The sequence below is a fragment of the Nerophis ophidion genome, linkage group LG08, assembly GCF_033978795.1.
Source record: "Nerophis ophidion isolate RoL-2023_Sa linkage group LG08, RoL_Noph_v1.0, whole genome shotgun sequence".
Classification (NCBI taxonomy): domain Eukaryota; kingdom Metazoa; phylum Chordata; class Actinopteri; order Syngnathiformes; family Syngnathidae; genus Nerophis; species Nerophis ophidion.
This window is the reverse complement of record NC_084618.1, coordinates 51484940-51509923: the sequence shown is the minus strand read 5'-3', so window position 1 is coordinate 51509923 and position 24984 is coordinate 51484940. Positions and strand designations below refer to the sequence as shown.

Here is a 24984-nt window from a genome sequence, read left to right as displayed (position 1 = left end):
TAAAAATATGATATGGCTCTCACGGAAATACTTTTTAAAATATTCAGCTTTCATGGCTCTCTCAGCCAAATTGGTTCCCGACCATTGACCTTTAGCAAGACTGCAAAACCTCGTTGTCCAAAACTGTGCAAGCTCGCGCACAAATGCATGAACCTTATCATTCGACTCTTTGACATTTTTTAACAAGGGTATTCAACATTGTAACATCAGTTTTTTATGTCAGAAAGGACACAATTCATATGTTCCCTTGGGCGGCATGGCGTAGTGGGTAGAGCGGCCGGCCAGAAACCTGAGGGTTGCAGTTTCGCTTCCCACCTATTGACATCCAAAAAATTACTGCCGTTGTGTCCTTGGGCAGTACACTTCACCCTTTGCCCCCGGTGCTGCTCACACTGGTGAATGAATGATGAACGAATAATAGGTGGTGGCCGGAGGGGCCGTAGGTGCAAACTGGCAGCCACGCTTCCATCAGTCTACCCCAGGGCAGCTGTGGCAACTGATGTAGCTTACCACCACCAGGTGTGAATGAATGATGAGTCCCATTTCTCTGTGAGCGCTTTGAGTGTTTAGAAAAGCTCAATATAAATCTAAGTTATTTTTTTAGTGTGAGACACCAACAACCTAAAGGTGGAGTGTGTGTCCGCCTTTTTAGTTTAGCCACTTCAATCGCAAACTTTGACTTTTCCTTGAGAGCAATTGACAACCACACTTGTAAGTATGTTAGCAGCCCTTTCAGACACTTGTGATTAAAGGCTATATAAATAAACTTTGATTGATTGATCTCCATCCACCCATTTTCTACCGCTTATTCCCTTTGGGATCGCAGAGGGCGCTGGAGCCGACATTTCCCAGCTACAATCGGGCGGTAGGCGGGTATTTTCTCAAATGCGAAGTCAGCTTTGAAATTTATTGGTTAACTTATCGAAGGAGTGGGTTTTTTTGATTTCAGATGTTTACAAAAGTGCCACACACAAACTCATTATTCAAAAAGACGCACTTTCCAAATTGTGACTATTGGAGTTTTTTATGTCGACAACAGTTTGTGCGCTCTAAAAAGTCGAGGTTCGGGGATTTGTGTTTCCAAGTTAATCATCCCACCAACCACTGATCTTTTTAATTGCATCCCTTTGGACTCACGGCACCTTCTGCACTTTCTTCAGTGTGTGACATAATCCTGTGCCGCCTTCTGCATGCAGCCATCATTAACCAACTGATGCTACTGAGGTTCTCTGTGGCCATCTCCTTCGATTTCGCCTCCAGTCTGCATCTATTATTCAAAGCCAGGGTTCAATCTTGTATGAGAGCCACTATCTATCAGAATTGTATCAATGTTCACTTTAAATAATTCTTCAGCTCATGTATTTATGTATGCTTGGTGCCAATATTCAGGTCCAATCTGTCCAGTGATTTGCAGATGAATGTGTCTCAGTCAGAGTCTTTGTTGTACTTCTATAAAGTCAGTGCCGATGTTAAAGAAACAGAAACAAGCACCGACAGATATAATTTTGGCTTTTAATCAACAAATGAACCCTGGCTTACAAAGCATAAATATTGACTAACACTGTTTTTCTACTGTCTGGTAAGAAAATTACATGGGACAGTCCCACGTTAAACATAACCTTTTCCAGAAGGGATAATTAATTAATTGCAGATTTATTGCCGCTAACGCTGTAAATTCCTTAACAATTTTTGTGAAAGCCCTGGAAGAAAAGACGCTTTTGAGGCGCCAACCATCTAAAAAAAGATCTGCAAAATCCTGGGGGTTCTGATACGATATCTTGAAGATTCCCATCAGCACGATTATTAAGGTTGTCTGCAACATGACAAATGGTATTGTTGCCACTTTTGCCCCCTTTGTCAGGCCCACGCTGACCCAACTGCGTTATAGGTTGGCAGGATAAATGAGCAGGTTGCGGCTAATGTAATAAAACGGAGGCAGCTCATCCGTTTTTTGCGGGACATTTCCCTTTTTAGATCATACAACAAGCAAACGCGAACACAAACACATGCACACGCTGCCACACGGGTGATATACTATCCTAACATTATTAAACTGGGATGACGCTGACCCTCTGTACCAGGGGTGTCAAACTGGTTTTCAGTAAGGGGCCATGTCACAATCATTTCAGTCTTTTCAAGAGCCGCTTGTAACAGTGAAAATATTTGAAAATAAACATATAATTGCCTTTCAAATGTGATATTATTATACACATTTCCAAGCATTTGGTCATTCAATTTCACTAGCAAATTGATGAATAACTTGCTTTGAAATCATAGGTCAAGGTGACAAGCATATATTTGTTAATTTTGAGACCAGAAAATGCTTGGAATACCTTGTTACATGATCAGATATATTATTGTTAAGAAGATATGCAATTATATGCAGTATTTTTGTCACAATTGAAAGAAAAAATACATTGAGAAAGAAATGTTAACTGCCTCATATATGCACATTATTCGTATGCCTTGAGTCCGACACCTGTGTTCTATACCAGTTTTCCCCAACCTTTTTGTATCCGCCGCCCGGCCAACGCTTAATATTTTGTCCCGCGGCCCGGGGGGGGGATACATTTTTTTTTTAAATTTTTTTTTCTTTGTCATGAAAAAGGGAAGTTTTTGTCATGAAAAAGGGAGGTTTTTGTGGTTGGTGCACTAATTGTAAGTGTGTATTGTGTTTTTTATGTTGATTTAATCAATATCTATTGTTCTATACAATAGATATGAATGTGGGATTTCAGAATTCATGTAAATTGAAATATCATCAGCATAAACTTTGTTGAAAAGGACCTGATAAATATGTTTACTTGCATTTTGTAAAGGACTTCACAATATAATACAGCATTGCAATATTGCGATACATATTTTGACGTATTGCAATATTCTACAGTAGTTCACTGACAAATTCAAAATTTGGCTTAAAACTCAAATTTGACAGTAATATTTTGTTGGACAAACTGTGTCAAAAAACGTTGTATTTCAAATTATCCATTTACATTTTAATTTCCAATTGTTCATGTCACTTAAGGTTACAGGATAGTTATGATATTAATCGAGATTTAAAAAGGCTTCCTTGTAGTCTAATATATATTGGCTATGCATTGGTTTAAAATGTTTCTTTATCACTTTGTGGTACAAATTTTGCATAGATTATGTTTTACAGACTTGTCTTTAAGCAGCTTTTTGACCATCTCTTTAGAATTTGCCGTTTAGTAGGCAATCTTATCTACATGCCTCCACTTTGACTGCGTTTTTAGCGCTTCCATATTTAGGCTACTTTGTATTAGAAATGGTAATAGGGGAGGATGCATGTGCATGTACGAGTCAGTCTGCCCCACAACAAGTGGAGGGAAAATGGCAAGTAAAAGCACTTCTACTGGTTAATAAAGAGAGTGGGTGAAGCGCATTATGAAGGTATTTGGGTTTCAAAACTACCAATAAAGATGATGCTTAAAACACGGTAGCGTCACGCTGCGAGCACTGCTTTAAAACATGCCTCGCCAAAGGTAGCATGATTACAGTATTACAATATTTGCTTCAAACTTAGCTAAACGATTAAATAACAAGTAGTCAGATCAACAGGTAGTATAGTTAACTAACTCCCCTGCTGTGCCCATACAAATACATAGAGGCGCACACAGCTGTCTGGCATGATGCCAAATATTAGAAGAGTCCAAACCACCCATGCATGTAACGTCAACTATTGCAACTAAAATGACTGAATTCCGGAACATATTCCTACAATTTGTGTTTTATCTTCTACATGCATTTAGTTATATTATCGTTTTTAGTATTAGCTAATGATTGTATTTTTCTTCATGCGTAGACATAGCGCATAGTGCCAAACATAAATCATAAAGCATAATGTCAATAAAGCTAGGCAGCACGGTGGAAAAGAGGTTAGTGCTGGTGCCTCACAATAGGAAGGCCTTGGGTTCGATCACCAGGCGCGGGGTCTTTTTGTGGAGTTTGCATGTTCTCCCTGTGACTGTGTGGGGTCTCTCCGGGTACTCCGGCTTCCTCCCACCTCCAAGGACATGCACCTGGGATAGGTTGATTGGCAACACTAAATTGGCTCTAGTGTGTGAATGTGAGTGTGAATGTTGTCTGTCCATATGTGTTCATACTTGCCAAACTTGAGACCTTTGAATTCGGGGGGGCGGGGAGGGGGAGTATTTGGTGGTAGCGGGGGTGTATATTGTAGCGTCTCAGAAGAATTAGTGCTGCAAGGGTTTTCGGGTATTTGTTCTGTTGTGTTTATGTTGTGTTACGGTGCGGATGTTCTCCCGTAATGTGTTTGTCATTCTTGTTTGGTGTGGGTTCACAGTGTGGCGCATATTTGTAACAGTGTTCAAGATGTTTATACGGCCAGCCTCACTGTGACCTGTATGGCTGTTGATCAGGTATGCTAGCATTCACTTACCTGTGTCTGTAAAAGCCGCATGTATTATGTGACTGGGCCGACACACTGTATGTACGGAGGAAAAGCGGACGTGACGACAGGTTGTAGAGGATGCTAAAGGCAGTGCCTTTAAAGCATGCACCCAATATTGTTGTCCAGGTGGAAATCGGGAGAAATTCTCGAGAACGGTTGACCCGGGAGATTTTCGGGAGGGGCACTGAAATTCAGGAGTCTCCTGGAAAAATTGGGAGGGTTGGCAAGTATGTCTGTGTTGGCCCTGCGATGAGGTGGCGACTTGTCCAGGATGTAGGCCACCTTCTACCCGAGTGCAGCTGGTATAGGTTATAACAAATATAATCTTGAGAGGGACTAGCGGTAGGAAATGGATGGGTGGTCAGCTTTCTATTGTATTCTAACCTAATCCTAAATTATGGCAGGCTATATGTAATATATACATTTGTAAACTGTTTTTTAAGTACACCAAAAAAAAGCTGAATGTGTTTAATGCCTTTGAATTTGTATTTTAATCTTCTAAAATTATTCTTTGAGTGCAATAAGAACCACATGTTCATGAGATTATGTGTTAAAATGAAGCCATTTTGAAGCCATATGGTCCCCTTTATTTTGAAAAGTATCAAAGTATCAGAATACTTTTGGTCCCGGTACCGGTACTAAAATATTGGTATTGGGACAACCTTTGTACCAATAAGTCAGAAAAGTTAGTTTTGCTTATTAGTTCCAAATAAGTACGTCTGCCTCACTGTGACGCCACAACGCAGCCTCGATCCCACAAACCTGCATGCAAGCTCACACCCAAATTAATTAACCTTATAGGGTTAATAATTTTGCAATGTAGTCTGCTGAAAATGATGGAAAGCGCCACATTACATAGCAACTATGTTCAAAAATTGAATTTGCCACAAAACACATTTTAAGATATTCAACACTCTACTGCTATCTGGCGGCCAAAGTGAATTGTGCCATCCCTCCCGATTTTCCTTGTTTCGCGTGTCAGGTAAACCACTACGAATGGGGCCAAAGGAATCCCTTTCAGAGGTTGGCCTCCTTTAGAGATTAAATGTAAAAAGAAAAAAAAGCTCAACTGCCGACCTCTTGTACTGCGTTGCTCACCACTAACCCTGCACATCAAGGTTGCAGTACATCGACACTTTGCAGGTGCCGATATTGTTACAATTGGCCCAAAACATGATTTAAAAAAATCTTAATATTTAAAAAAATATATTAAGACATTCAAAATCGCTGTTTTATTGTTAAAAAAAGAATCACAAATTTGATATTCTGTCCCATTACTTTAACAATACAACACTGATAGAAGATTTTGTGGACCTTGAGGAAACAGTGGTACAGCACACACAAAGTCCTTTTTATGTGATTTGTGTGGCACTGTCACTGATAAGTTTAACAGAGACTTAGTGCAAAAAAGCCTCCAAAGGAGATGCCCACCAGAATCAATTAAAGCAATGTGCTGAGCATCAAGATGTCTGCACATTCTTCTCAACACCAATGCCAGATGCTTCATCATGACCTTACCAAGTCTGTCAGCATCTGTTGTGTTCCTTTTTTTTGCCTTACCCAGGCGCTTTTTGTGTTTGTTTTTTTTAGTTTGTTTTTTTAAGTGCATACCCAGCACTGAGTTTTTTCTATAAAGCCTTGCAAAAATATTCTGGGTTAACAATGACATTCAGAACAGCCACAGGTGAGCTTCCTTTTTCCTTGAGGTCATTGGAGAAATCTGCAAGCACAACTTGTTTTTAAAGTGTTGTGTGTATTTCTGTGTAAGGTACCCTCTCAGTTGTGTTCCTTGACTGCCTTTTGTTATACATGGTTTGAGCGAGCCTCCATGTTGGTGATCCTGCTGAACTGTGTAACCTTGGGAATGTTTCATCCCTGTGAGGACATCGACTGCAAATCCGAGAGATGCAAAATATTACAGGTAAGACCATTTTTGATGTTTCATTAGCTTGTTGCATTTTGCTTCAACATGCGTCTTCTGTTCCAACTGTGCATTCATTTTCAGACCCCAACATATGTTATTCGTCTTATGAGAGGCAACAATAAAAAATGTTGTATTTTTTGTTGCATTCTAAGTCTTAAAATTTGAATTGTTCCAGGTGACTAGCAATGTAGCTAATGGGAGCAATCCATTCAAAATGCATTCAAAAATTCCCATAAATACTTCATTCACGTTCCGTAAACTGTAAAATAACCAAATTGTAGCAACATTGTTATTGTAAGAGTGAACACAGAATAATTAGCGTACTAACACATCAGCGTGCTACAGTATTAGCCGTAAAAGCTATCTACGTCGAGAGATAAGGTAAAATCTACGTCAGCTCAAAACGCGTTTGAGTTTGTAATGCACAAGACCATGCGATAAAACACTAATTTGTACTGACTGAGAAATAAATCAACAATCATATTACAGTATCTGTAAAGTATTAGCCCTAATTTCATGTTTTGTTAGCTACACAACTAGCTCGACATCGTATGTACTGTAGTTGTACTAACACGCATGATGTTCTGCATGTATCATGATCAATGTTATAGTGACTCCAGCTGGCTGAGGACGTATTCTGTTAATTTTGGGGAAGCACTCCATTTCTGTTGGCATAGCTTGGCTCCAAGTTCCACATTCACATTATCCAAGTTACGCCGACCTCACTCTCTCGATTTCCATTTGCGTCAACGTTTCACCCTCTCTTTGTGCTCGCTTCATTAAGCAACAGTTCAGCCTCTGTATATTCAGCCTTGAAAAATAAGGTTTTGAATCCTCATTTGTCCAAAAATAGTCTTCTGCATTGTTTGTTATAAAGTCTGCCACTAATAGAAAACACTTGCGTCTGAATCCGGAAGTAGGAACACACATTTGTTGTTAGAAGTGTGCTGCTATGGAAACGGAAATAAATGTGCCGAGGAAATTAGTTACGGTAATCCATAAAATGACCAAAATACGGTAAATATTGTACATATTATATATTGTTATGAATGTGTCTGTTACTACTTTATATATACTGGCAGTGTGTATACAAAACATTGATGGAGGGTTTTGAAGTTATTTAGATGACTAAGAAGGCTACAAAATTGAAAAGTTAGCTACATCTTCCAAAAGTTTTTTATCATATTTAAAAAATAAAAAAAAAAGACGTGTGTTTTGTTTTCATAATGATTGTGAAGGAAAATTACAAAAAAGTGCAGTTCTCCTTTAACGCTGGTTGTAACAGTTTGGTTTAATGCAAATAAAATAATCAATCAATCAATCAATCAATGTTTATTTATATAGCCCTGAATCACCAGTGTCTCAAAGGGCTGCACAAACCACAACACAAACCAAAACAACATCCTTCGTAGAGCCAACATAAGGGCAAGGAAAACTCACCCCAGTGGGACGTCGGTGACAATGATGACTATGAGAAACCTTGGGGACCGAAATCAATGGATGTCGAGCAGGTCTAACATGATACCGTGAAAGGTCAATCCATAGTGGATCTAACATACTGTAACTGTGAGAGTCCAGTCCAAAGGGGATCCAACACAGTAGCGAGAGTCCCATCCATAGTGGAGCCAGCAGGAAACCATCCCAAGCGAAGGCGGATCAGCAGCGCAGAGATGTCCCAGCCGATATGCAGGCAAGCGGTCCATCCTGGGTCCCGACTCTGGACGAGCGGTCCATCCTGGGCCCCGACTCTGGACAGCCAGTACTTCATCCATGGCCACCGGACTGGACCCCCTCCACAATGGAGAGTGGGACAGAGGAGAAAAAGAAAAGAAACGGCAGATCAACTGGTCTAAAAAAGGGGTCTATTTGAAGGATAGAGTATACAAATGAGTTTTAAGGTGAGACTTAAATGCTTCTACTGAGGTAGCATCTCGAATGCCCGGGAGGGCATTCCAGAGTATTGGAGCCCGAATGCAAAACGCTCTATAGCCCGCAGACTTTTTTTTGGCTCTAAGAATCACTAATAAGCCGGAGTCCTCTGAACGCAGATTTCTTGCTGGGACATATGGTACAATACAATCGGCAAGATAGGCTGGAGCTAGACCGTGTAGTATTTTATACGTAAGTAGTAAAACCTTAAAGTCACATCTTAAGTGCACAGGAAGCCAGTGCAGGTGAGCCAGTATAGGCGTAATATGATCAAACGTTCTTGTTCTTGTCAAAAGTCTAGCAGCCGCATTTTGTACCAACTGTAATCTTTTAATGCTAGACAGGGGGAGACCCGAAAATAATACGTTACAGTAATCGAGACGAGACGTAACAAACGCATGGATAATGATCTCGGCGTCACTAGTGGACAAAATGGAGCAAATTTTAGCGATATTACGGAGATGAAAGAAGGCCGTTTTAGTATCGCTTTTAATGTGTGACCCAAACGAGAGAGTTGGGTCGAAGATAATACCCAGATTATTTACCGAGTCGCCTTGTTTAATTGTTTGGTTGTCAAATGTTAAAGTTGTATTATTAAATAGAGGTCGGTGTCTAGCAGGACCGATAATCAGCATTTCCGTTTTTTTGGCGTTGAGTTGCAAAAAGTTAGCGGACATCCATTGTTTAAATTCGTTAAAACACGCCTCCAGCTGACTACAATCCGGCGTGTTGGTCAGCTTTAGGGGCATGTAGAGTTGGGTGTCATCAGCATAACAGTGAAAACTAACACCGTATTTGCGTATGATGTCACCTAGCGGCAGCATGTAGATGCCAAAGAGTGCAGGGCCAAGGACCGAACCCTGGGGAACTCCACACGTTACTGTCAGTAAGACAGGAGTTAAACCAAGACAGGGCTAAGTCTGACATACCAATTCGTGTTTTGATACGCTCTAATAAAATATTATGATCGACGGTATCGAAAGCAGTGCTTAGATGAAGGAGCAGCAACATAGATGATGCATCAGAATCCATTGTTAGCAATAGGTCATTAGTCATTTTTGCGAGGGCTGTCTCAGTAGAGTGATTTGCTATGAAACCAGATTGAAAGGTTTCACATAGATTGTTAGACGCTAAGTTTTCATTTAGCTGTTCTGCAACAATTTTTTCGAGGATTTTCGATATAAAGGGAAGGTGAGACACCGGTCGGTAGTTTACCATGAGATCAGGATCGGGGTTAGGTCTTTTAAGGAGAGGAAGAATAACCACTTTTTTGAATGGTAGGGAAACAGTGCCAGAGGAAAGTGATATGTTTATAATATTTAGCACTGATGGACCTAATAATACAAAGAGCTCCTTCATAAGTTTCCCAGGAAGTGGGTCAAGTTTGTTTTATTCCATTTACACGTTGTAACAATTCTTCTTCTTATTTCATCAAAATGAGAGAAACTTATTTGGAGGGCAGTATCCGATTTATATTTATCATTTAGGTTAGGACTAAGGTTAAAGTTTTCGTTGTATATTAGTGCGACCTCCCTACCCCTTTTAAGGGGACGGGCAATCTGCGCATTCGTATAGTTAGGAGGAGATGCCTCATTTAGTGCAAAAAAGTCATCTGGTTTAAGCCCGGTTTCGCTGTGACCGATGACGTTAAGATTGTTGTCTCTAATGACCTCATTAACTAACAATGTTTTGGGAGACAATGATCTTATGTTTAAAAAGGCCATATTATAGGTAGTGGGCTGTTTTAAGGAGTTTTTAATCAAATTATCCATAGTAGCAATATTAATAATGTTGCGTTTATTAATAGTAGTACACTTAAAATAATTACGACCATATGTAGGATTTGATATGACGGGAATTTTCCGATTGTTTGCTTGGTGCTGCGATAAACTTAACGCATCATAATTTGCCACCTCAGTAGAATGCATGTCCAACTCTGACACAGTCATAGCAGAAAAAACTTGTTCTAACTTAACGGACTCCTCACCCAGACTAGTAGGCTCGTGTCTTCCATTTAAATCCAGCTTCAGGACGGAAGGAAGCGGTGTTCTGTGGGGATTAGCCTTATGCTTTGTTATGCATCCACACTTCTGCTTTCGATCACACAGCTTACGTGTCTTCCGTAGACGGTCCCTGCTGGTACTATACTCCGCTGCGTCAAAGGCCGCTGGATGTAGCTGGCGAAGTATTCCCATGCTAGTGAGGTGGTCCAACGTACAGGCATCTTTCAGTCCTAAACGGCCCGATCTATCCACATCCAGAATTGTCTGGTGGTCGTAAGTGATCACGGAATGGGCACGCTGTAAGCCAGCCATGAAATTTGCAGAAGTGTCCGGTATTTTTTGCCAAATGTTCTCTTTTTACCATGAGCTTATGTAGCCGCAGCCCGTCAAGGCGCCGCCATCTTGAACAGTTCAATATGACTAATAAATGAAAGTTGTGGTACCAAGGACATTTTGTTTAGAGTTGTATAGTTCTACAAATAACCCTAATATAATCAGAATTATCTCAAAAGATGACACTATTACAGTCTGTGTTCAGCATGTACATTTATGTGTGTGTTATGTACCCTAGTGGCTAAAGAGTGTACATAGGATTTCCAATAAGAAACTATAAATATAAATATAAATATAAATATAAATTATAACATGAGTGGAATCTTTTCAGAAAGTAATATTTAGTTTGTTGTGGTTTTCTCTGAGTTTTGTGCACAATTCAAGATATCTGTCAGCGGATTAAGAATGATTATTTCCAGTTTTTTTCATGGTAACAAACAGATGTGACTAACATTGTTTTAAATGCATTTAGTGAGAATGTAAAATAAAAATTGTTCAGCCAATCTGGCCTTTGTAGATAACCTTATTAGCATTACTGGAAATGGAAATATCCAAAAGCTTTTGTGGAGGCGTTTCCATTAAGTTATGTCATGTCTTTAACCCCAACCGGCTACTAATGGAAAATGTTGTTTTCTTTTCTTTTTTTTAATATACAAAATCATTTTGTTTATGGGACGTGAGAGCCAAGCAGAGTGAGCTGCATGCATGCGGTGGAATAGATCAGCTTGTTATCTGGCGCTGTTCATCTTGTGTCGTGAGCTGATAATATGCTCGCAAAGTGCTTTCAAATATATTGAATCACAGCAGTCCTCTTTTGTTCTTGTTGGCTTAAGCACTTTCGTGCCACCTTGAGATTAGAGCTGGGTATTGGGCAATGACATCACACAATAGGGATGTCACGGTTTGAACATTTCTTATCACGGTTATTGTGACCAAAATTATTTCGGGTGTCATTATTATCACGGTATTTTTAAATGTGCTCAAAATTTTCAAAAAGTACTTAAACTGTAATCTTTAACCAGATTTTATTTAAGAATTATGTACTGTGCAGGAAAAACATTATTGGAGATAATTGTTTCATGTACCTTGAGTAGAAATTAAATGTGCATATGAAAGCAACATTAGCATTATAAACAAAGTAATATGGCAGAAAGTAAATAAGAAATACATACAATTTCATGCGGAAAATGATGGCCATAAGATGTAATGTAACTGCACTTTTTGTCCTACTATGCAACAAGAGTGTTGATATATTAGAGCAGTGGTTCTCAACCTTTTTTCAGTGATGTACCCCCTGAGAACATTTTTTTAATTCAAGTACCCCCTAATCAGAGCAAAGCATTTTTGGTTGAAAAAAAGAGATGAAGTAAAATACAGCACTATGTCATCAGTTTCTGATTTATTAAATTGTATAACAGTGCAAAATATTGCTCATTTGTAGTGGTCTTTCTTGAACTATTTGGAAAAAAAGATATAAAAATAACTAAAACACTTGTTGAAAAATAAACAAGTGATTCAATTATAAATAAAGATTTCTACACATAGAAGTCATCATCAACTTAAAGTGCCCTCTTTGGAGATTGTAATAGAGAAAAAAAATCTTTAACATCAATATTTATGGAACATGTCCACAAAAAATCTAGCTGTCAACACTGAATATTGCATTGTTGCATTTATTTTCACAGTTTATGAGCTTACATTCATATTTTGTTGAAGTATTATTCAATACATATATTTATAAGGGATTTTTTAATTCTTGCTATTTTTAAAATATTTTAAAACAATCTCACGTACCCCTTGGCATACCTTCAAGTACCCCCAGGGGTACGCATACCCCCATTTGAGAACCACTGCACTAGAGGTCTAGTCTTACACATATCAGAGAACACCTTGCAAATATTTGAAAGTTTGGCAATGAACTATGACAGCGCTGCAATGAGGTATTTTGCCATTTTTTGACAAAGGAGCATAAGCAGCTGCTTCCGGACGACATCAGGCATTGTATGTGTGATGTTGGTAGATGATGATGCATTCAGACGTGTGACAGACAGTATTAGCATACATACGGGCTGGGATTTGTTTTGGGCAAAGGTTTAGTTCGAAACTAAGAATGTCTTTTGGTCCATTAATGAACGAGTATCTCTCGCAAAAGACTAAATATACTTTCTAACTGTGTTCCAATCGGTACTTACTGTAATGTCTCTCCTGGTCATGTCTTGTGTTGGTTTGTTGTTGTTCTCTTGAGTTTAATGTGTATGTGTTGCCAGTATTCCTAGTCCGTCTTTGTTCATGTTCTTGTTACTAGTAGTGCCTGAGCTCACACACCTGTTTTTGTTGTGTTGATTCGTGTCTTCACCTGCTGCAATCACTAATCACGCACCCTTATATACCTGCCTCACCACGTCAGTCCATGCGGGATTATTTTTTGCATTACCCGAATGATTATTGGGCTTTATGCTGCTCCCTGAATTTATGCCATTCTGAATGCTATTTAGGGTTTTGCCTTGTGCTCCGCATGCGTTTTACCCGCGGCACACCACTATTGTCTTTTGCTGTAAATTAGATTAAATCATTATCTTGCCTGCTAGCTGCATAGGTTGCAGAAGAATTGCACCAGAAAAAGACAACGTTTCCGAGGAAGGCTTTACGGTGGAAGAAATGGAGGTATTGACCGGGTTAGTGTTAAAGGCAATGCATGTTGTTATTCACTTAATTGGAACAAGCTGGTCCCAATGTTTTGGATCCAAAATAACGTCACACCGGCTCAAGTCCGACTCATTAAATATGTGTGGTGGTCAAGCCAGTGTCTGTTTTTAGTGCGTACTCGGTGCCATTTAGCCTTTCTCTAATAAAGATGCAGTTGTTTTCGACTCTTCAAACCAATCAAATCGCAAAAAGGATAAAAGTTTCTTCAGAGTTCCATGAGCGGTATTTAAGAAGGGCGGAAGAGTCCTAGATTTTTCTAAAAACGACAAGAAAAGTTTCACGCATTTCTGTTCAAGGAAGTAGAGTCGAAGAACACACACTTTTGCAGTGATCACTTTGTTAGATCAATCAATCAATCAAACTTTTTTTATATAGGCCTTAATCACAAGTGTCTCAAAGGGCTGCACAAGCCACAACGACATCCTTGGCTCAGATCCCACATCAGGGCAAGAAAAAAGCTCAACCCAATGGGATACAATGAGAAACCTTGCAGGGCAACCAGTGCAACGGACGTCGAGTGGATCTAGTTAATAGTGTGAGGGTCCAGTCCATAGTGGGACCAGCAGGGGAGGTTTGTTTGATATACTTTAACATTCAGTTTTTCCTATTTGAAGGGAACCGTCATTTTTTTGCGAATTGTACTTATTCTTCACAGTCATTATGAAAGTAATACGATTACTGTATTTTTTTTAATGCATTCTAACTTGTAAATAAACAAATCAAAGTTTGCTTACGACGTAGTCAATGAGATTTCCTCTATTCCGTCCTTAAAAACCCAATTAAAAACATCAAAAACCGCCAACAATTTACATTTTGTTACCTGAATATTAACCGTGTATTAGTGATACATGTATTATAAGCGCTAACACAGACAAACTGTTTGTAGCGTTTGTGCCAATCTTTACATCATCGAGTGGTAAGTTAAGTTAAAGTACCAATGATTGTCACACACACACTAGGTGTGGTTTAATTTCTCCTCTGCATTTGACCCATCCCCTTGTTTACCCTCTTGGGAAGTGAGGGGACATTTTTGGAATAATTTTTGGTGATTTAACTCCCAATTCCAACCCTTGATGCTGAGTGCCAAGCAGGGAGGCAATGGGTCCCATTTTTATAGTCTTTGGTATGACTCGGCCGGGGTTTGAACTCACAACCTACCGATCTCAGGGCGGACACTCCAACCACTTGGCCACTGAGTAGGTGCTCCCTCGCTTCCTTCGTTCATGAAACTTTATTGTAGATCTTATATCAGGGGTAGGGAACCTATGGCTCTAGAGCCAGATGTGGCTCTTTTGATGACTGCATCTGGCTCTCAGATAAATCTGAGCTGACGTTGCTTAACACGATAAGTAATGAATAATTCCACTTGTAATCACAGTGTTAAAAATAATGTTCAAAATATAAAACATTCTCATGCATTTTTAATCCATCCATCCGTTTTTTACCGCACTTGTTCAAGAAGTTGCGTTAATGGTAAGAAGTTATTTATTTATTATTGGTTAGTGTGGGGCTTGCCCTCCTGGGGGTTCTTCAGACCCCCAAGCACTAACATGAGAGCCTGTTTCAGGGTTACAATATTGTCTTAATTTTCAATAAGTCTCTCAGTTGCTGTCCAGCAATAGTATTTCCAGTCTCTCCTCCTGGCTGCTGCTTATAACAGAGCGACAGGTGATTAGATAACAAGGCCCAGGTGGGCCTTCTACACACCTGTCGCTGCAGGCCCGCAGGCCACACCCACCTCCAAAGTTAGCTTCAGAATAACAATGTTATTACAAAGAATAAGATACCTATTATACTCTAGAAATGTTGGTCTTACTTAAAAATGCACGTGTTTAGTTGTGTTCAGTGTTAAAATAAATATTATATGGCTCTTACGGAAATACATTTTAAAATATTTGGTTTTTTGGCTCTCTCAGCCAAAAAGGTTCCCGACCCCTGTCTTATATCATGCCTCTCACCTGGGTAATAGAAGGACGAGGATCTAATCCGACATCTTAGTACACTTTGACAGCCAATATTGATAAAACGCAGGAACATACGATCAGGTCAGGAGGTTAGGTCAGGTGGTTAGGTCAGGTGAGGAAGAGCCCCACTTCTCATGATAAAGCAAATTAAATAAAATTAAGGAATACATATTTGTCAATCAACCTGTGTTTTAAATGCAATTTTATTTTTATGATGAAAATTGTTTTTCAACATTTACTTGAGTAGAGGCTTGGTTGGGGCGAGGGGCGTGGTTAGGAGGGGTGGGGTGGCGTAGAATTCACCAACTCGAGTATTCCATATATATATATATATATGTGTGTGTGTGTGTGTATATATATATATATATATACTTCCGCCCGATTGTAGCTGAATGAATATATATATATATATATATATATATATATATATATATATATATATGTATATGTGTGTGTGTATATATATATATATATATATATATATATATATATATATATATGTATAAAATACTTGACTTTCAGAGAATTCTAGCTATATATATTTATTTTATTATATGTATAGATAAAATAAATAGTTGAATTTCCGACTGCACCTATCAAATACACATTAATAAAAACACAGTTGTTCTACTAATTTTACTGTGCTTGCTTGTTACAAAAAAACAACAACAACACTTACCTTTCACAATTTGAGTAACCTTTGTTCTGCCATTTGCGTATTAGCGAGCGATCTCCGAATCCGGGAACATCCTTCACGAATTTGTTGTAGACATCCGCAAATGAGAACGGGATGTTGTTTCCAGCTATCAGCATAGCCATCTTTGTCTCAGCATAAGATACACCATCGGGTCTTCATTTTGCAAGGAGGGCCATAATACTGGGTTGTGAACGATGCTGCGCTGTGGACGCTTTGTGCTTCGCTGACCGTTCATGGCTGAATATCCGTTTGGCCGCCGTGTTCAATGGAGAAGTCTGTTCTACAAAATGTACAGGCAACATACCCCTTCCCCTTCGAACTCTCCTGGATAAACTGAAATTCTTGTTTCCAATCGTTCTGGAACTTGCAAGCGTATTTCATAATTTTGCCCGGCGACGGTGTAATATATTGGGTTGGAGTCAATAACCAGGCGACGTGATGAAGTTACGTCTCTTTACTGTGGCCTTCTGAACAGCAGACTCCCTAATGCATGTTCCTTGGCTGCACTTAAATGAAGAATATATTTACATTATTTTCTTTATACGGGAGGTTTTCGGGGGAGGCGCTGAATTTCGGGAGTCTCCCGGAAAATCTGGGAGGGTTGGCAAGTATGCGTTATGAAATAAAATTGTAACAGCCAATAAAGAGAGGACTTAAAGGACTTAAATCACACATTTGCACCCCAGTGGTTTGTTTGTTTGCAAGGTCAAATTGTCAACACACGGATATGCCAATGTGATTACAGTGGTCCAAGTTCCTCTAAAATGACCACTTTAGTGTTTTAGGAATTTTTTGCAAAAATGTTTCTCACAAGTTTTGGACTGTTTAGGGGGCGGTATGTTGTCATTCCCAGCCGGATCAGGTACCCGAGCTGCGAGTTAAATAGCCCTGCTGTAGACCTTAGTCAAATTTTTTTAATATACTGTAAGTGTGACAATATTATCCTTGATAATATGACTATAATTACAGCTGTCAGCACCGTATTAGAGTGCCTCTTGTAGTACTCTGACTTGCCACACTGTGAGAAGTGGGGGCGACAATGAGCTGGCAGATGCATGTTGCTACTGTGTCTTATCAGCGAAAAAGCCAGCGGTTTTTTTTTCTTGTCCAATTCAAGAACGTTGAATAAAGAATGAATAAATATAGCTGCCGATACAGAGCATTATATATCCAAGATCAAATATTCCCTTTTAGACAAAACAGAGGTGATTATAAGAAGATCATATGTTTTTACGCAGGGTAGTGCATGTACTTAGATACAAGTAGAGAAGAAGGTAAGACATATTCTATTTTGAATTTTTTTATTTTATTAAAGCAAATAAATGAGACCAATATATATTAATAACATTTTTATTTAGGTTATTTAGTCATTTCTTGTTATTTTCTTAATGAGCAACGTTTATTAACAGTGATTTGGCTTTCAAATCCTAGGGCATCAATGTCCATATGGTGGGAGGGTCACTGCACGTCACTGATAAAATGTACAAATGGTTTGGTTTTGCCAACTTATTTGATTTGAATTGAGGTGAAAAAATGAGTGACAGACATGTACGTAGGCCATTTGAATTATTTTCATAGGCTTTAGCTAGAAGACACTTACTACTGTAGTGCCACAGTGACCAACGATTGATTGATTTATTGAAACTTTTATTAGTAGATTGCACAGTACAGTACATATTCCGTACAATTGACCACTAAATGGTAACACCCGAATAAGTTTTTCAACTTTTTTAAGTCGGGGTCTACGTTAATCAATTCATGGTAGGGGTGTAACGGTATGTGTATTTGTATTGAACCGTTTCGGTACGGGGGTTTTGGTCCGGTTCGGAGGTGTATCGAACGGGTTTGTAATCTAAAGGCTTAACAAGCTGCTCTGCTTTCTGCCTCTGTCTCAGCACCCATCATTGTCACACTTACATAACCATCTGATTGGTTACATACAAAGCCAATCAGCAGTGTGTATTCAGAGCGATGTAACGGCCAATCAGCAGTGTATATTGAGAGCGCATGTAGTCAATGCTTCAGCGTCGAGCAGATATGTGAGCAGCGGACAGCGTACTCTCCCCAAATTATAAAAAACACCTCCGAGTCACAACTACTACTTACATCACCATGAGCCCGTTGACCTTGTAGAAACTCAAACTGCAGTTCAGCTCGCTCGCAGTTCTGGCTTGAGGTGAAGGCTAATTAGCTTTTAGCGTAACGTTATCTCATTTTGCTGTGTGTGTGTGTCAGAGATGAATAGTCTCTACTATTGCTATTGTACTATTTTTTCAGCTGTAGTTATATTAATCATTAGTAATGTAGCAGCCTAGTTTTGAATGGCAGGGTCCCTGCTATCGCATGTTGAAAAAAAATAACATTTACATAATAAAAGTCAACTACAAGCTTCCCAAATGCTGTAATAAATTAAGCATGGTGAGTTGACTTGAGGCCTTCGCGGTGGGAGAGGGGTTAGTGCGTCTGTCTCACAGTATAAAGGTCCTGAGTAGTACTGGGTTCAATCCCAGGCTCAGGATCTTTCTGTGTGGAGTTTGCATGTCCTCCCCGTGAATGCGTGGGTTCCCTCCGGGTACTCCGGCTTCCTCCTACCTCCAAAGACATGCACCTGGGGATAGGTTGATTGGTAACACTAAATGGTCCCTAGTGTGTGAATGTGAGTGTACATTTTGTCCGTCTATCTGTGTTGGCCCTGCGATGAGGTGGCAACTTGTCCAGGGTGTACATCACCTTCCGCCCGATGGTAGCTGAGATAGGCACCAGCGGCCCCCGCGACCCCAAAGGGAATAAGCGGTAGAAAATCGATTGATGGATGAAGTTGACTTGAAACTGTTTAGTGTTGCAATTTTTATATGTAGAAGAAAGGTTTTGTCATTTTATTTAATCAAAGCAAAAACTTGAGGCAGTTTAATGTGGATTAACGTGGGCAGAATTATTATAGTGTTCCCAATGTTAAAAGGATGAAGCCATTGTTTACAAATTTGGTAAATAAATAACCAAAAAATTTATATTTTGTTGTGTTCTTACTGTACCGAAAATGAACCGAACTGTGACCTCTAAACCGAGGTACGTACCGAACCGAAATTTTTGTGTACCGTTACACCCTTAATTCATGATAGTCGTTTGGATATTTTTTTCTTTTACGAAATGGTTTAATGAAATAGTTTTGCCAGTTTTTAATTCAAATTTTGACACAATTCTGAAATAAAAAATACAACTTTATAGTCTCATAGTTGAAACTGGTGTAAATCAGATATGTTTATTATGTTTGAGACCTTGCTTTACTGTACAATATGATTAGTGAGCGTTTTTGGTTTTTTTTGGCTTTTTCTATGCATTGTTACTAAATGTCAGAAGTAAAAAAAAAAATTCTATCGAGGCTCCAATACAGAAAAAATAAAGTATTACATCATTTTTACTTTCTCTTAAGAGTCATTACAGCATGGGTAGTAGTATATGTTGTGATGCATTATTAAAATGTATGTTATTTCTGACTAACATTTCAGTTCAGCATCTACAGTTGCCTTGATACATTTTTGGAAAACAATGTTTTTATTTTTTTTAGTACAGCAATGATGTTTTCAGTTGCCCAAAAACTGTTTCATTTGGTAATTACATTCTCCTTCAATTATGCTGACATTGCTTATTGTATTTCCTACTGTAATTGTGTTGTGGTTATTTTAGTCCATAGTAACATTTTACACACAGACCGAACCAAATTACAAAATCTGGCCACTGAATGAAACCTTCCTGAAAAAGTTACAGTAAGCCCAGAAAAAAGTAGCTTTGAGACAATATGTGTTTATCAGAAGCACATTTGGTGGAACATCAACATTTGGGTAAACATGTTAGCCATAAAAGCGAGATTGCTGTTTGTCATGGTGATTGGAGGCAGTGGCATTCGCCTGTTAGTTTGCCATTTCAAGAGAGAAAAAAGAGTTGTAAGATTTGCTAAATAGTATATCTACCTCATCGTCATTCTGCCAACATTACAATATTTGTACTTTTATTAGAGCTACTGCAATAATTTCATTATTATTTTTTTAGACAACAATGACAGTATAGCCTTTGTAAATGCACTAAGCTTTTTATCTAATGGTTAACAATTTAAAATGCATTAGATGAATGTGTAAAATCCAGGTTAAAGGATATGCTTACAGTGGGGCAAAAAAGTATTTAGTCGGCCACCGATTATGCAAGTTCTCCCACTTAAAATGATGACAGAGATCTGTAATTTTCATCATAGGTACACTTCAACTGTGAGAGACGGAATGTGAAAAAAAAAATTCAGGAATTCACATTGTAGGAATTTTAAATAATTTATTTGTAAATTATGGTGGAAAATAAGTATTTGGTCAACCATTCAAAGCTCTCACTCACTGATGGAAGGAGGTTTTGGCTCAAAATCTCACGATACATGACCACATTCATTCTTTCCTTAACACGGATCAATCATCCTGTCCCAGAAAACAGCCCCAAAGCATGATGTTTCCACCCGCATGCTTCACAGTAGGTGTGGTGTTCTTGGGATGCAACTCAGTATTTTTCTTCCTCAAACACGACGAGTTGAGTTTATACCAAAAAGTTCTATTTTGGTTTCATCTGACTACATGACATTCTCCCAATCCTCTGCTGTATAATCCATGTATCCATTTTGGTATATACTCAACTCGTCGTGTTTAGAGGAAGAAGAATACTGAGTTGTATCCCAAGAACACCACACCTACTGTGAAGCATGGGGGTGGAAACATCATGCTTTGGGGCTGTTTTTCTGCTAAGGGGACAGAACGATTGATATGTGTTAAGGAAAAAATGAATGTCGCCATGTATTGTGAGATTTTGAGCCAAAACCTCCTTCCATCAGTGAGAACTTTGAATGGTTGACCAAATACTTATTTTCCACCATAATTTACAAATACATTCTTTAAAATTCCTACAATGTGAATTCCTGGATTTTTTTTCACATTCTGTCTCTCACGGTTGAAGTATACCTATGATGAAAATTACAGACCTCTGTCATTATTTTAAGTGGGAGAACTTGCACAATCGGTGGCTGTCGAAATACTTTTTTGCCCCACTGTATTTTGCACTAAACAGGAAGTCACGGTGTGTAGGTTTTAATGCTGTTTAACTAGAGAGTAGCTATACTCCTTGTGTGTGTGTGTGTGGCCCCAGCCTACAGGGTGTTGTGATGCGTCTAATGCAGTCGTTAGAGGGAAGGTTGCATGTCTACCTGTACTTCCATTCTTCTTGCTAACCTCTCGCTTACAGACACTGCCACTGGCTAGCCCTTGTGGTGAACAGAGAAGCAGCATTGTGCGTCAGTCTTCTCCTGCCAGTACCCAGCCTCTCCTGTCAGGCCTCCACGTGGCCACACACGGTAAATAGGGCCCCGTGGCCCAAGGCAAACATGGCAGGGGATCTCGGAGCTGCAGTGGTCCCCAGAGGCGTGATGCGCAGGCCTGCTTTGTGGACACGCCCTGGCATCACCCAACCACTGCCCTGCTGCCTTGTGGATTAGTCCGGGAAGACAAAAGGCTGGGGGAGCACACCCTGAGAGAAAAGGAAGTGCGGGTAGGCGCACCATAGGCGGTCCTCAGACAGACCGGAGCTCCGGCAGCCTCCTGCAGCTGTGAGGAGGTGTCGGTCGTCCTGGGTTTCCCTTTGCCACCGGATACAGCTCCCCACCGCGAATAAATCACGTTGGAGTTTGTGCGTCTCCCTTGTCGAAAAAGACCTCAACGGCGGAGGGGGCGCATAGAAGCTATACAACGGTCACAAAGACGGGGGAAGGCTGCAGCAAAGATGGAGCCCCAATTGTCTTGGTCTCCATGCCATTGGACCATGGCCTTCTCTTTGCCAAGGACAGTGTGGTGGTTGTCTCTGCACCAGTCTCCCCACTTTAAAAGTTTCCATGCACAGGCGTTCTCCTGAAGGCAATCTCACCAACAGGAGTTTTTGATTGATTGATTGAAACTTTTATTAGTATATTGCACAGTTCAGTACATATTCCGTACAATTGACCACTAAATGGTAACACCCAAATAAGTTTTTCAACTTGTTTAAGTCGGGATCCACGTTAATCAATTGATGGTAAAGGACAACCATACGAGCTATACTCCCTATGTCGATACATACTGAATAATGTTAATAGAGATATCCCCCTTTGGTACCAAGTATGTCAATGCCAGCTTAAGCGACCACTTTATTATAACAACAATAGTAACATGGCCGATCGCATTTGACGAGTTGTTTGATATAGGAGTGTTTGCAACTTAAGCAAACCCTACTTAAGTGGGTTTCAATGTGTAACAATATCTTTGACTAACTTTTTTGTTTGATCTTTAGAACTGAAATGATGATTCATCTTTCTGTGCAAGCTGAAAAGAACAAAGGGACATTATTTTCGGAAGTAAATTCCTGCTTACCCCCCCAGAGAGGTCGGTAGAGGGGTCATGCGAACAGTAGCTGGTTGTATTTTCCCTGTGCCGCTCTAGGCCTTTTTTTTTTCTTTTTAGTTGTTTTTTGCTTTTCTGTGCACTTTCTTCCCTTATCGTGCAAATTGAGCCGGGGTAGCACATGTTATGTACAGAATCCTTCTGTAGTATTTGAATCATGCGCGAGAGGTGTTTTAGATCCACAGATGTTGTTCTGGCACTCCAAATCTTGGCTGCCACACTGTATTTAATAGCCTCTTTGACACACACCGAGTGTGCATTAAGTGCTCTCAGCATTAGCGACTCAGCACACTTTCGACTTAAAGGCTGCATTCAAGAGGTGACGAGAGGGCATCTAATGCTAGCACTGGCTTGACGCGTTGATAACACAGTGCAGCCTGCTGCCTGGTGAACACGTGTGTGTGTGTGTGTGTGTGCGTGTGTGTATGTGTGTGTACACTTACTCTCAGGGAATACACACACACTGGGGATGTCTCAATAAGGCGTGGGGATTTGCACACGGGGGAAAGAATTAACGAAAGTATGCACTGATATACCATAAATGTGCTCTGAGATGATGCTAAAAACATTAATTTGCCCCATTAATATGACAACATACACATACATTTATTTTTATTACCGACAAAAAATGATTAGAGGAAGATAAAAAAAAAATACTGCGATAATAAAGTTTAAGGAGAAGAAATTCCTTTCACACAAAGGCAAAAGACAGCAGATGAAGGGTGACACAAAGCATGAAACATTCCATTCTTTTGTCACTCACAGAAACGGCAAAAAAAAAAAATAATAATTTTGTTGGGTAAAGGGAAAGTTGTGTCAACCTTTCTGTCATAAAAAAGCCTTTGTTGATTTGTGTATTAAAAAATTCAAGTTAAAGTACCACTTATAGTCACACACACACACTAGGTGTGGTGAAATTTGTCACACATGGACTTGGATTTGTTCCTTCGACGCAGAGGGATTACAGGAAGAGCCAGGTGTGAATTCAGGTACATGATAATTTATTAATACACTAAATGCAAAAATAATCAAAACAAAGGGCGCTCACAAGGAGGTATATTACTAAACTACAAAAAACAAACTGGAAACAAAACCACTTGCACGATGGCATGAATGAACTATGAACATAAACAGCAAGATGGCATGACTATAAACAACTAAAACAAAACACTTAGTGTGACCAAAAACAGGAGGCAAGAATAGCAAGGTGCGTGGCAGGTGATCGTGGGAATTGAGAATGAGTAGCATATGTAGGCAATGCAATAGCAGGCATGAAGGCAGAAAGCAAATAGCAAAGTTCTCAGGACGAGGACAGAAACAGAATGGTATAAATAGCAGCTTTGATGATTAGAAACAGGAGTGGGACTGAGGGCTGGCCGTGACTTGGAGACCAGGTGGAAACTAATGGATTACTATGGAAACAAACAAAACCAGGAAGTGTAAAACGGTAAACAAGAGTCCAAAAACAAAACAAACATGATCAAACTTAAAACTGAATTACAGGCATGACAAAATGACCCTCTGCATTTGACCCATCTCCTTGTTCCACCCCCTGGGAGGTGAGGGGTAAAATGGTAAATGGTTGTACTTGCATTGCGCTTTTGTACCCCTTTTTAAGGAGCCCAAAGCGCTTTTACAGTATTTCCACTTTCACCTATTCACACATACATTCACACACTGATGGCGGGAGCTGCCATGCAAGGCGCTAACCAGGACCCATCAGGAGCAAGGGTGAAGTGTGTTGCCCAAGGACACAACGGACCTGACTAGGATGGTGGAAGGTGGGGATTGAACCAGTAACGCTCAGCTTGCTAGCACGGCCACTCTCCCAACTTCGCCACGGCGTCCGCAGGGGAGCAGTGAGCAGCAGCGGTGGCCGTGCTCGGGAATCATTTTGGTGATTTAACCCCCAATTCCAACCCTTGATGCTGAGTGGCAAGCAGGGAGGTAACGGGTCCCATTTTTACAGTCTTTGGTATGACTCGGCCGGGGTTTGAACTCACGGCCTTCCGGTCTCAGGGCAGACACTCTAACCACAAGGCCACTGGCAAGGCTACTAAAATACTAAAATACCAATAAATTAATATGCACATGGAAAGGAACTTCATTGTAAGTTCAACAACATTTCATTGTCAGTACAGTCTAGGAACAGACATTTATTAAACAGAGTAGACAGAACATGGGTGGCGCACCATAAAAAAGGTAGGAAAAAGGTTAATATGGGGGTAGGAGGAGGGGGAGAACAAAAGCAGATGCCAAACTAAGCTCATATTGTGGGCTATTTGAGACCAGAAAAAAAACTTGAGCAACAGTGGCACACATGAACATGTTACGGCACACAAAAACTCTAAACTTGCGACACGGGTTGAGGGGGTGGGGCATCTGGTCCAAAGCTGCATACCGCAGGAGGGTAGAAGCGGCAAAGGCGGGTTTTGGGGTTGGATGTGTGTGTACTTGGGTCCATGGGTGCGCGTGTTGTCTATAAGCCTGGAGGTTGCTCTGCTTGGCGTCCTGCTACAGAATCAATATCCCAGGTGT

At 39.9% G+C, this 24984-nt stretch overlaps 1 protein-coding gene across 13 annotated transcripts in view; it reads left to right on the top strand.

Moving 5' to 3' along the window:
* Positions 1-6210: 6210 nt before the first annotated feature.
* Positions 6211-24984, top strand: part of cacna1g (calcium channel, voltage-dependent, T type, alpha 1G subunit) — a 365011-nt gene continuing 346237 nt past the window's right edge. For all 13 annotated transcript variants that reach the window (XM_061908861.1, XM_061908854.1, XM_061908860.1 and 10 more), the window contains exon 1: positions 6211-6353. In XM_061908861.1, the coding sequence (XP_061764845.1) occupies positions 6261-6353 (93 nt within the window). In that variant the 5' untranslated portion in view covers positions 6211-6260. The remainder of the gene's footprint in view (positions 6354-24984) is intronic.